This window comes from Schistocerca gregaria, chromosome 1, assembly GCF_023897955.1.
Source record: "Schistocerca gregaria isolate iqSchGreg1 chromosome 1, iqSchGreg1.2, whole genome shotgun sequence".
Lineage (NCBI taxonomy): Eukaryota > Metazoa > Arthropoda > Insecta > Orthoptera > Acrididae > Schistocerca > Schistocerca gregaria.
The window spans coordinates 497,118,805-497,130,981 of record NC_064920.1 but is presented as its reverse complement, the minus strand read 5'-3'; the positions used below and the strand labels follow the sequence as shown (position 1 = coordinate 497,130,981).

The 12,177-nt window shown below is 36.8% G+C and overlaps 1 protein-coding gene across 4 annotated transcripts in view; it reads left to right on the top strand.

Annotated features, from left to right (window-relative positions):
• Positions 1-11,348, top strand: part of LOC126353918 (uncharacterized) — a 78,838-nt gene extending 67,490 nt beyond the window's left edge. For all 4 annotated transcript variants that reach the window (XM_050003184.1, XM_050003164.1, XM_050003173.1 and 1 more), the window contains one exon: positions 9,689-11,348. In XM_050003184.1, the coding sequence (XP_049859141.1) occupies positions 9,689-10,729 (1,041 nt within the window). In that variant the 3' untranslated portion in view covers positions 10,730-11,348. The remainder of the gene's footprint in view (positions 1-9,688) is intronic.
• The last annotated feature ends 829 nt before the right edge of the window (positions 11,349-12,177 follow it).

Below are 12,177 nucleotides of genomic sequence, written 5' to 3'. Positions count from 1 at the left end.
TGTGAAATGCAAGGTGCATTTATGTTTCATTGTAAATAAGAACTATTTCTTGAAATTCCACTCTCAGTGATTACATGAGGTATCAAACTGTTTAAGAATACAACAGAAGTGCTTGAAAAATAATAAACTGTGCAAGAATACAACAGAAATGCTTGAAAAATAACAACTGTTCTTTCACATTAAAATATTCAAGATTTTGTTTAGGAGCATGTTTATACAGGATGAATTGCCCTAACAAGTACACTGCAAATATTTCAGACATGAAAGGCACTATATATATGCAGCTTTCACACAGTTGAATTGTAGGCAAGGGTGTGCATATTTGCAGCCAATACAAAGATTTTTGAGACATTGTCAAAAGGGCAGTTTTATACAAAAGCTACAAATTTTTTTAAATGGGACGATGCCTATTGACAGTAAAATCCTAAAATTAGCTGCATATACACACTACGTGAAATTCACGTTCATTTGTACGAAAACATGGAACAAATTACGATATCTCGGAAACTATGTGCACTAGGTTCCTATAAAAAAACACCACTGACATTCTAATTTAGTCTACTTTTATTGTGGTACTGTTAATAGGCATTTTCCCATTAAAATACTTGTACCTTCTTAAAATAAATACAAATTTGAAACTTTGTTTATGGGCTGAATGGGCGGGTCCATGCCTACCATTCCAATATGTGAAATCCACATATCAGTGGTGCCTTCTGTTATCGAAATATTTGTGGTGCATGTTTTAGGTGATTCACCCTTTGTATCTTTCTTCAAAGGGACCGGTTAGTAGGACATGTTCTGAGGCATCAAGGGATCACAAATTTAGCATTGGAGGGCAGCGTGGAGGGTAAAAATTGTAGAGGGAGACCAAGAGATGACTACACTAACCAGATTCAGAAGGATGTGGGTTGCAGTAAGTACAGGGAGATGAAGCAGCTTGCACAGGATAGGTTAGCATGGAGAGCTGCATCAAACCAGTCTCAGGACTGAAGACCACAACAATAACAAGATCTTTCTTCAATCTGTTTATTCATGTAAGTAAATAAAAATATTGTAAGTATTCTGTGATACAAGCATGATGTTGCCATATGGCAACAAACATCAAATACTGAATACATACAAGTTAAATTAAAAAGTCTATGTTTAACATGCTATATAGTATTTTGTGTGTCAGACACTACCTTAGATATTTTTTCCATCAAATTGGTTTCCTAAAAACAAGCTGCAATAGAGGGTTAAGAACATCGAGTTTGACAGAGCCAATAACAACTGAACACCAGTTACAAAAATGTTCTCTAGGCTTGAGTAGCAATAACTACACAGTGTGTATTAAATTTTTAACTATAATAAAAGTGCTGTGGTAATTGCATGCACATTGATGATGAAATGTGGTAGCAAAACATATCTAAATCTGTCAGTATCGGGTGGTGGCTCAGTAGTTGCATCCTGCAATACAGTCCAGAGGATATCAGATTCGGTCTCAGGTCAGATCTGGGAATTTTCCCACTTTCCACTTTTTTCCATCTGGTAATGTTTGTTGCTATGCAAAATGCTAAGATGTTTGAGTTTACGATTTAAGTTATATCACACTACATTATTATAGCTGCAACATTTGACTTGTTCAATACGACATAGACGTCAGTGCATTGGATGAGGAATTTAAAAGCAGATGGTACTGTGTTTGTTAGAAGAGTATACAAAGAAATTTCAGTACAGTCAGAAAATACAAGTAACAGGAGCCACAGTGTAATGAAGGTGGCTTTACTGAATATATTTCCATAAAACACACACATAATTGGGATAAATTAGCAAAAGTCTCAGTTTGAAAGCCTGATTTTCTTTTCATTTCTTTTTGGTAAAGTTCTCTACCTGTTTTCAGTATTAAACTGAACTCCATCTGAACAGGACTGAGAAGACCCTAACCATTCTGACCAACAGCAGTGTCATCCTCAGCCTTTATGCATCACTGGATGCTGATCTGGATGGGTGTGTGGTTAGCACACCGGTCTCCCAGCTGTTGTCAGTTTTCGTGGCTAGAGTTGTTACTTCTGAATCAAGTAGCTCCCAAATTTGCCTCACAAGTGTTGAGTGTACCACACTTGTCGGAAGCGCTCAGCAGACTGGTTGGTGACCCATCAGAGTGCTAGCCAACCCTGACAGTGCTTAACTTCAGTGATCTGACGGGAAATGGTGCTACTACTGTGGCAAGGCTGTTGGCGTTTCGTTTTCAGCATTGTCATTCTTATTTCGTGTTCTCCAGGCACGTAGCGTACGTCTATTTCACATTCATGCTAGACGCACTGCATTCTTTTTTGTAAATCTGGCACTTCACATCAAGAATATTTTCTGTATTTTGTTTTGTTTCTGGGATTTGATTCTGTAATAGAATCCTGGCATGTGTGTTGTGTATTTGCCTGTAATTAGAGGTTATTTTTTAGTTCAAAATATATGTATCAGAACAAGAAATGAACAAGTATGTTAGAAATAATATTATAAACTACCCCTTACAAATCAAATTTGGTTCAGAAATTTTATCTGAGTGTATTAAAATGTACACAAAGTACAGTATATAACATCGGGATGAAAATCTGCATTGTTTTGTTGGGGTTGTAAATAGGAATAAATTTGGGCTTCAGGGCTGCAGTTACCTTCTGTCTACTTTCCAAAACAGTAGACTTAGGCATTTCAGCATTGAAAAATTTTGACAATTCTTTTGCTCCCATTTACATGGCACATGTAATAATGTAATGATGATAAGTAATAATAATGAAATGTGTTTTAAAATTGTACCTTGTCATGCGTGAATGATTTCTTGGTCCTTCTCGTAATACTGTCATAACACATTTTCAGGCTTTTCAAGTCACAATTTTTTTGTACGCCGCTCCCCACCCCCACCCCACTCTTCTTCTCTAGAGGCTCACAACTCCTTTGCGAGTACATGCGTGGCAAGGATGGGGCTCCAAGACATTGCAGTACTTCTTTGTTTCCTGTCATTTAAAGTTCATCTCTGACTACAGGGCTACTGTCAATGATATTCATTTTCGCAGTTCTAGATTTTCCAAAATATTACATGTACAAATATGATTCATGCCTGAATAGAACTGTAAACTACCAGTGTTTGCATTATTTCCACCAGTTGGCGTTAAGAGTGCAGTGCATAGATAAAATGGCAACAAAGCAAGAAAACAGCTTTTGTGTGATCGAATATGCGAGACGTTTATCTGTTGCAACAGTCCAATGTGTATTTAGAAGGAATTATGGAAAAGAGCGATCTTGTAAACATAGCACTATGTATTGGTATCGACAGTTTAGGGACTGTAGTTGTACCTGTAAACAAAAAGGACTTGTCTACCAAGAATGTTAGATGCAACTGTGAAGAGTGTAAGAGCATGTTTCATATGCAGTCAAAAAGAGAGAGTGAGAGAGGAAAAAAAAATCTGGGGTTCATGCAAGCTACGAGCTTGGAATAGTACAGCAAAGACCTTGTGATGGCGGTTACGCATCATACTGTACTATCTACAACTTGTACAGCAATTAAAACCGAAAAATTATGGCTGGTGCCTTCAGTTTTGCCTCACAGTGCAGGAAGCACTTGAGGATGAACACTTCACCCCCAAGCTGGTATTCAGTTACAAAGCAACCTTCTATATCTGAAAAGGTAATGTTTTCTGTGCATAGTCAGGGACAAATCTGCATGAGCTATTTTTTTCTGTAAATGACAAATTTCCACATTACTGAGTAGGGTGTAGTGGTGATGAGGATGAGTGCTCTTGCTCAATAGTCCCAGGAGGAGAGTCCCCAATCGGAGTAGGCGATATCATAGTGGATACCTTGCACAGCAAAAAGAAACACTGAGGTTCTGGCAAACTCTTCAAATGGACCTGAATCCTTCAGTGCAAATCATTATAACCCCAAGAACATTTTCTGTTTGACTGTGTTATGGGAGGAAATAAAATCAAACCAACTGCTCAGGTGTGTCCCTCTCAGTCCCTGGTTTGTGCCCAAACTGATGGAGACACTACGAAGCTTTCTTTTTAGTTAATATTAAAAATGTATTTGGTTAGATCTGTCCCCTCAGTAACTACGAAGTGGTTTTGTCTTAATTAAAACATCAGCCCTACCCAGTCCCAAGCATTACTGTCTTGTGAGATACTTTGTGATGTACCTGGTGCTGTAACACTCCACAAGATTGTGAACATTTCACAGGTTCAATTTTTGATCGTGACTTACTAGAGCAAATAGGTGAGGGATTACACAAAAACATGGAGAAAGGAGAGGTCCACTTTGTACACTGTGTATGTCAAGGCTTGCCAGACAATAGGGTTGACAATGGAACTTATATCTTCAGTTTTGAGGGGAATTCATTTCGTGGTAATGTTAAAATCTTGGTCTGCTGCTTTTATTTCCTACCCTCCTATGTGTTTTAAATGCCAGCAGTTTGGTCATGTCTTCCCTTTGTACAGACAACCCAGTTTGCGGAGATTGTGGTCACCCACTTCATGAAAACACACCATATGAGGAACTACCATGGTGTGTTAACTCTGAAGCCAGTCATGCTTTCCAATTTCTGAAGTTTACTACCCCCCCCCCCCTTTTCTTTGGGTGGTGGGGGTGGTTGGTGGGAGGCAGTCCTCCGTCTTCCGAATGGTTTGTGGCCCACCATTAATTTCTCACTTTTGTCAAACTGTTCATCTAAGAATAACACTTGCATCCTACAGCCTCAAATTATTTTTGAGATTTATTCTAGTCTCAGTATTCCCTACAGTTGTTGCCCTTTCAGGCATCATGTAGTAGCATGGAAGTTATTCTCTGATGTCTTAATACCCTGAAGCACCAAAGAAACTGGTATAGGCATGCGTATTGAAATACAGAGATGTGTAAACAGGCAGAATATGGTGCTGGGGTTGGCAATGCCTATATAAGACAAAAAGTAACAAGTTTGTCTATGTGATCACCTCTGCAGCAAGCACAAAAATACTCGTTTTGTGAATAAAACCGCCTTTTCTCGCTGCAACTTAACTTATTTTTCCCAGACGCTTTTAGCCTTTTCCTAGCTCTAAGGCCTCATCAGTGGGATCGATAATAATACAGTTTCATTATTTTTAATTATCAAACAGTTCACACTGAATGTTTATGTAAATAAGTAATTACTTACAGTTTGCTCTGATCTGTTTCCTTTCCTCTGATCTTGAGGTTACACTACCACTTTATTACCAATACATGAGCACAATTTTGTATTCCGAATTTTTTCCCGCAGTTCCCCAGGTTTCTCATCCTTTTTTTGTGGTGTACTATTATTCTTTTGCCATTTGATTTAGCTACTTATTCGGACACTGTGATTTTAACAACGTAAATATTGTAATTTCATTATGTGTTTCCTTCTCTTTGGTTTGTTTACCTACATGTTGCCACCATAACAAAGTATATGTTCAAGACCAGCTTCTGTTCATGATGTTTTGATGATTGTGTGTGTGTGTGTGTGTGTGTGTGTGTGTGTGTGTGTGTGTGTGTGTGTGTGTGTGTGTGTGAGAGAGAGAGAGAGAGAGAGAGAGAGAGAGAGAGAGAGAGAGAGAGAGGGGGGGGGGGGGGGGGGGGGGGTTGAGTGCAGTGTGTCAAATATGAATGTACTAGCTGTTAATGATTGACTGAAAGCTTTGGTGACGGCTAATTTGACCTTTCGTTTCAATGCTCTGTGGAGGAGTTCATGGATAAGTGAGTGTAAAGATGTTGGGTGATATTATTATATGAATCCTCTTCAGGAGCATCATTCTATTAGTGTAAACAATGAGTTGTTTTGCATGTGTACTTGATGATTGAACAGGGTTTTCCTTTCTGCTTTGGTTTTCTGTATGTGGTAATTTTCTTGCAGGATTAAATGGTGTTGATTCTAATTATTTTCATGTATTTTTCTCTAATGGTAGGCTTGTGGTAATGTTCTGTTATATGTTCTGCAAATGTGGAGTGGTTTGTTCCATATTTCCAGGCTCTCATGTGTAGCTGACTTCAAAAGTTATACATGTTTGTCCTGTGTATCAGCTTTCGTAAGTGTTACACTGTAGTTGATATATACCTGCTTTCTGATGTATGTCTGTTGTTTGTCAGTTTTGGGGTGTATTTTCGTATAGTATTATCTGCTGTGTATGCTATATTTCTTGTAAATAAAATTAATTATCTTTTGAAAATGTTGGTGATTTTATGTGTGAGTTTGTGTTTGTATGTCATTGTCTACCATCTTGTGTTTTCTTTCATATTTTGTTTATTGTTCTGTGTAGTTGCTGTGGGACAGCAAGTTTGTGTTTGGTTCTGTTGTGGTGTTGTCTGTGGTTTGTTGCTTTCTGCTTTTATTTTACTTTTAGTTTTGTTGTTTAGCTTTGTGAGAATGTTACTATTATAACCATTGTTTTGTGCTATCTGCATCATTATGTCTAGTTACTTTTGATAGTTTTCTTTGGTGAGTGGCACTGTGTTGAGTCTATGGAGCATGTGTTGAAGTGCTGCTTGCTGTTGAGAGTATGGGTGGGTCGAAGATTTGGAAATGATAATGTCCGTTGCTGTGAGAATATAGTAAATTTCAAACATATGCTTATTATTTTGTTTTTTGATTGTTATATCCGGAGAGTTAATTTGATTATTCTGTTCTCTTTCAACTGAAAATTTTACATTTTTATGTACCTTGTTGATGCCAGCATGTAGTTTTTCAGTCTTAGTTTGTGGTTTGTCTATTAAGCAAAGGATGTAATCCATATACCTGAACCAATATAATTTATTGTACTATTTTGCTACTATTTTTGTGAAAATGACTTGTTTAGTGTGGTTTACAAAAATATTTGCTAAGCTCCTGAAACGGGGGATCACATTGGTAATTCATCTTCTTCTCAATAAAATTCATTATTGAATTGGAAGTAATTTTGTTTTGTTATGAGCTTTATTTGTGTGAGTATTTTTTTAATCTGTTCATCTAGGAGTTGACTGCAAGTTTTCAGGTTCTTATCTATGATCTCTATTGTACGTCTTTTATGTTGGAATAAATGTTTTCTACATCAAATGAGAGGATTGTTGCTGTGTATACCTTTTATTTGTTGTATGAGCTTTGTAGTGTTTTTAATGGTTCTGTCTTCCTGTACTTTGAATTTTTCATACAGTAGTTTTAATATGTATCCTGCAAGCTTGTAAGTGGGGATTTCCTGAAATCCAGTATTCGGTTTGTGGATCTTTGGTTGGCTTCAGAGGACAGGTGCAGTGGGATTAATCTTTGTCGACTTCATTTTCTTCAGGTTATCCAGTACAACGTCTATATTTTTCAGAGTGTTTTTTACTTGTGTCTGGAATCTGTTTATTGGGTCTGATTTTAATTGTGTAATGTTGTTTTGTAAGATGAATGTTTGTGTTTTTTCAATATATTTTTCTTTGTCTGTCAGTACAACTGTGTTCCCTTTGTCTGCTTTTGGAATGATAACATTTCCATTTTGAAGCTTCCTCCAAAGTTTTTGGAGTGTTGCAGATTCTGTGTTCTTGTAGTTTTTGTACTGTTTATTATATTACGGTTTTTTTGTTCTCTAGTTATTCCAGTGTTGACATGGATGTTTTTATTCCTATCTTCCCTAGTCAAAATACTTTCTGCTTCTATAACTAGATATTCTATGCAACATTCATCTATTTCTGAATTTACAATGTATTTTAATCCTTTCTCCAACAGCTGTCTTTCTTTACTGTTCAGTTGCGTGTCTGTAAGGTTCACTAATCTTGGATAGAATTTTTGTGTGTGTTTTTCTTGGTTGCTTGTACAGGTATTGTGTTGTGACTGGAGTTTTTTTGAGTTGATTGATCTATTTTCTATGAACTGCTTTAATTCTTTGTACAGCAGTTTTTGTATGCCTTTTGACCTTGTTGACCAGATGAGAGAGAACTGTCATATTATTAATGGTGTATGCAAGTTTTAAATGTGTCTTATGTAACTCATAATTTAGTGCTTGTTTTTTAGAGTATAGGGGTCTGATTTCGTATTTTAACCACATTTTCTGAACAGCATACACTGCTTTTTGGATACTGGGTGAACTGTTTTTAATTTTTACATTGATTTATTTAGGTACAAGACTGTTACATTTGCATATGTTTAATTTTGTGTGTTGTGTGGTTTTACGGATGTTCAGATGAAGTCTTCTGAATTTCTGGTATGGACCACATGGAAATGCCTGGCGCGGCGCAAATAACAAGTTTGTTTGTGTGGTCATCCTCCGCAGCAAGCACAGAAATACTTGTTTTGTAAATAAAACTACCTTCTCAAGCTGCAACCTAATTTACTTTTCCTAGATGCGTTCGCCTTTTCCTTGCTCTAAGGCATTACCAGTGGGATCTATAACGATACCGTTTTGTTTTAATATGATCATAATGTCACTCAACATGTGGCGGTTCACCCTAATTTGTTTCTTCGTTTGTTGTCCTCGAGTGTTGACATACTGTGTTGTGATACTGGCTGAAAAATGGGGCGTGGAAGTACAACACAGACTACTTTAAATAATGTAGCCAACAGATGCAGAGTTGCGTTCCACAGTAGTTTACTTTCACTGTTCACAATCCTGCAATACTACACAGTTATATATGGCCAGTGCACTATTGTTTTAACTTTCCATAAGTCTCATTAATAGTTTGCAGACAAACCTCCACATGCTGCTACAATAGTTTACTATTGAACATCTACAAGCAGTAAAAACCTAACCACAAAGTTCACAGTTCTTGAAGAACAGAAAGGTATGTACGGAACACACAATGCCATTGTTTTAACACACGGCCTAATTGTGTTACACTTATTTCACAGTTAATTTGATGCATTGTTGTTGTTCTAACCAACACAGGTTCTTGTCTGAAACTTTGCCGTGGACTGACTGTCTCGTGACCAAGAACCAGGCCATTATATGTCTTTACAATAATAGGTACTAAAATTACACGTTGTTTGATGTTTAATTTACAGAAATTACGTTTAAAACTTAACTCGTTAAATCAACTGAATACATTGAAAAATTCGTTCTTTTTAACGGTTTCTTCTAGTACAAGGGTTAGGCTGACTTCTCTTTGTACAACACCAGCAGTATACCAAATACCTGTTAGCTCTTTTAACACTGTCCTCTTCTCACTCGGTACATGGCTATGAATTGGCATGTTTCTGGGTTGCTCTCAAATCATATATCGTTGATAAAATTGTGGCATTCAGTAGCAATTTTTAAAAATATTGAAGAGTAGAATTTGCAGCCACAAAATCCTGCAAAATTATTTGTAAAAAGTTTCTACATATTCATAAAAGGAATGGTTAAGGCTCTAGCTGTTATATACTTCCTATTGTGTGGTAAGTACAGATTTCTCATTTTGATTAAGAGCACCAAACATCCCTCTCACAGTTTCCAGTGTTCAGTGTTTTTTAGTTCTCTTCTTCCTTTTATTTTAATGGTCCGGTAATGTATGGACATTTCTTTGATGTAAGTTGTGTTTACTTTTGAATTAATATTAATGTGCCAAGAACATCTAGTACATAGAATGTAGCCGAGACATTAATACTATAGCATTTGTCACCAGTTCAAGTCAAAATTAGTTGAGAGGATTTGTGTCTTGTCCTAGTCTGAAGCAATGCAGGCATTTGTTTGAAAGCTGTAGATGTTATGATTGTGTGCTAATAATTTTTTTTTATGTTTTTCAGTCACGTAAACGAAAAGCAGCTCTAGCTGAACTAGAAAGTGAACGTGAGAATTCTATAGATGCTTTAACAGGCAAAAGAATGAAGAATGACCCTAAAAAAGATATTTGGATGCAGTGTGACAAGTGCAAATATACCACAAACTTAAATTCCTTTATGATAAATCACATTCGACAACATGTGAAGAAGAAGCAGCCAGATCTTTGCGAGTTCTGTGGCGGTGAAATCAAAGCAGGGTCATGTTCAAATAACTGTTCTCTTAAGAAAAGGACGGAAATACCACAAAGCAGTACTTCTGGTACATCAGTTGTTGTACAGAATTCTAGGCCTGTATCAGCAAGTAGCAGCAACTTTTCCAGACAGGCAACAAAGCCATTTTCTGACAGTATGAATCGTCCATCAGATTCAGATGCAGAAACAGTTCAAATGATAGCTGCTGAAATAAATGAATATATAACTGCCAGAAGTGCTGCTGCTGCTGCAGCAGCAGAAGCAGTTGTCACTTCTGCTGCCTCTGGTACACCCCAGCTGTCAGCCCATAAACTGGATTCTGTACAGCAAACATTGCAAGATATTCCTCATGCGCCAGATGGTTCATCACAGATCTCTGTTGGTAATGTCTCTAATGTCTCAGAGATGCAAAGAATTGAGACAACTCTCAACACTGTGGCAATGAATGGTGGTGATAGTTTACGAATGGACACTGCAAGTTTAACACAGAATCATGGAATTTCTGTGCCTGGGGAACATATGCAAAATGGAAATGGTGGAAATTCAGCTCCAACAGCCATATGTGTTATGAACATGTCCGAACAAAACTCTGCCGTTGAACAGACATTGCTAGTGCAGAATATGAATGATGATAATAATGCTGTATATGTGCAGGTAGTGGAAGTGGGGAAGGGTGATGAAGTGCATGACACATCAAATATGCCAAAGCAGGTTCTGACTGTTGCAGATGATGGGACAGTGGAGATGGTGGAAGTCATGTGGAATGAAATGGTTTCTTCACACGTTTCTTCAGGCCAAGATGTTCAGTTCTAGGTGGAATGAGTTGAGTTGATGTCAGACACATTTTATCAATTGTTGATAGCTTATTGGCCATTGTGTTCATTAGTGTCCCAATATAAAAAAGTTACTTGATCAGTTCTTGTTTTAATTTAGTAATGTTATTGATTGAAATGTTTTGTTTATTTATTATAAACAGAAGAAATGAAATGAAGTTATGTTCAAGGCGAGTGAAGCTGTGTGTGTGTGTGTGTGTGTGTGTGTGTGTGTGTGTGTGTGTGTGTGTATATATACAATTATATATTGGCAGCAACAGCGGGTATACAATTGTTTACCAAGTAAACTTCACATTCCTTTTGTGGATGTTCACCACTGTGGTTCCCTGTGTTTGTATTATTGATTGTTGTGGACACTTAGACAAGTACAAGTGTTTGATTCTTGATGACAACTGCACAATTTTTGCTTGATATATTTCCAGAAAGAGCAGTGAGCCCAAAGCACTGTTGTGCAGTTAAGACTTCATCTTAATCTTGTCATTACAGGTTTGCTCTCATTGTGATATTGACTGTTTTCTTTAATAAATAAATTGATTATATTTTGTAAATATTCAGTGAATGTTACTGCAAAAAATGAATATATTAAAATACTATTTCAATTTGTCTTATACCTGACCATTTGAAGATAATGTATTGCATATTTTTATGTTTTGATATTGTGTAATATATTCACCAGAATTCGGGAGAAGTGACATTCAGCACTATGTCCCACAAAGATAATTACGAATTTATGTTGAGCACACCCATCATATTATTTTTCACTTCTGATCTATTATTGATGTTTGAGAAAGCACTGTGTCAGAATTGTTAGTTTCCGCTCTGCATTAATCTGATGTTAGTAATTGCACTTAATATGTTTAAACAGAAGAGAAGTTCCATATAATCTGTAGACTTGTGCTATAGATTTTCTCTTGTCATATTTACCAACATGCTGAGATTCTTTTTTTAAACATCAATTCCACTTTTTAATTGAAAACATATGTTGACTTATCTGTGAATGATACAAGTGATCAAATTCTCTGTGTTGAAGATTTGATTTCCAGAAACCACCAGTCACTTTTTTTATTACTGCGCAAAGGCTGTTATATATTTCTTCCCCAGGAACAAGAATCTGTGTGTTTCCACCTGAAAAAACAGTGGCTTTAGTTTCTTGGGAGAAGGGGGATGACACATCATTGGTCCAAATATAAGCTGCACCCTTCATTTAGGAGTGAAGAAAGTGAAAAACTCAATTTTGGGGGAGGGGGGGGGATGAACATAGTACATTACCCATTTACAAAAACCATTCACAATATGTCATTCTGGATCACATTTATTTAATGTTGTTGTGTAGACAAGCACCATTACCATTCATTTACGGGCAATAATGACTGAAGGGTATGGGGACATACTGATCGTATGTTCCACCATCAGGTTGCCTTTGTATTG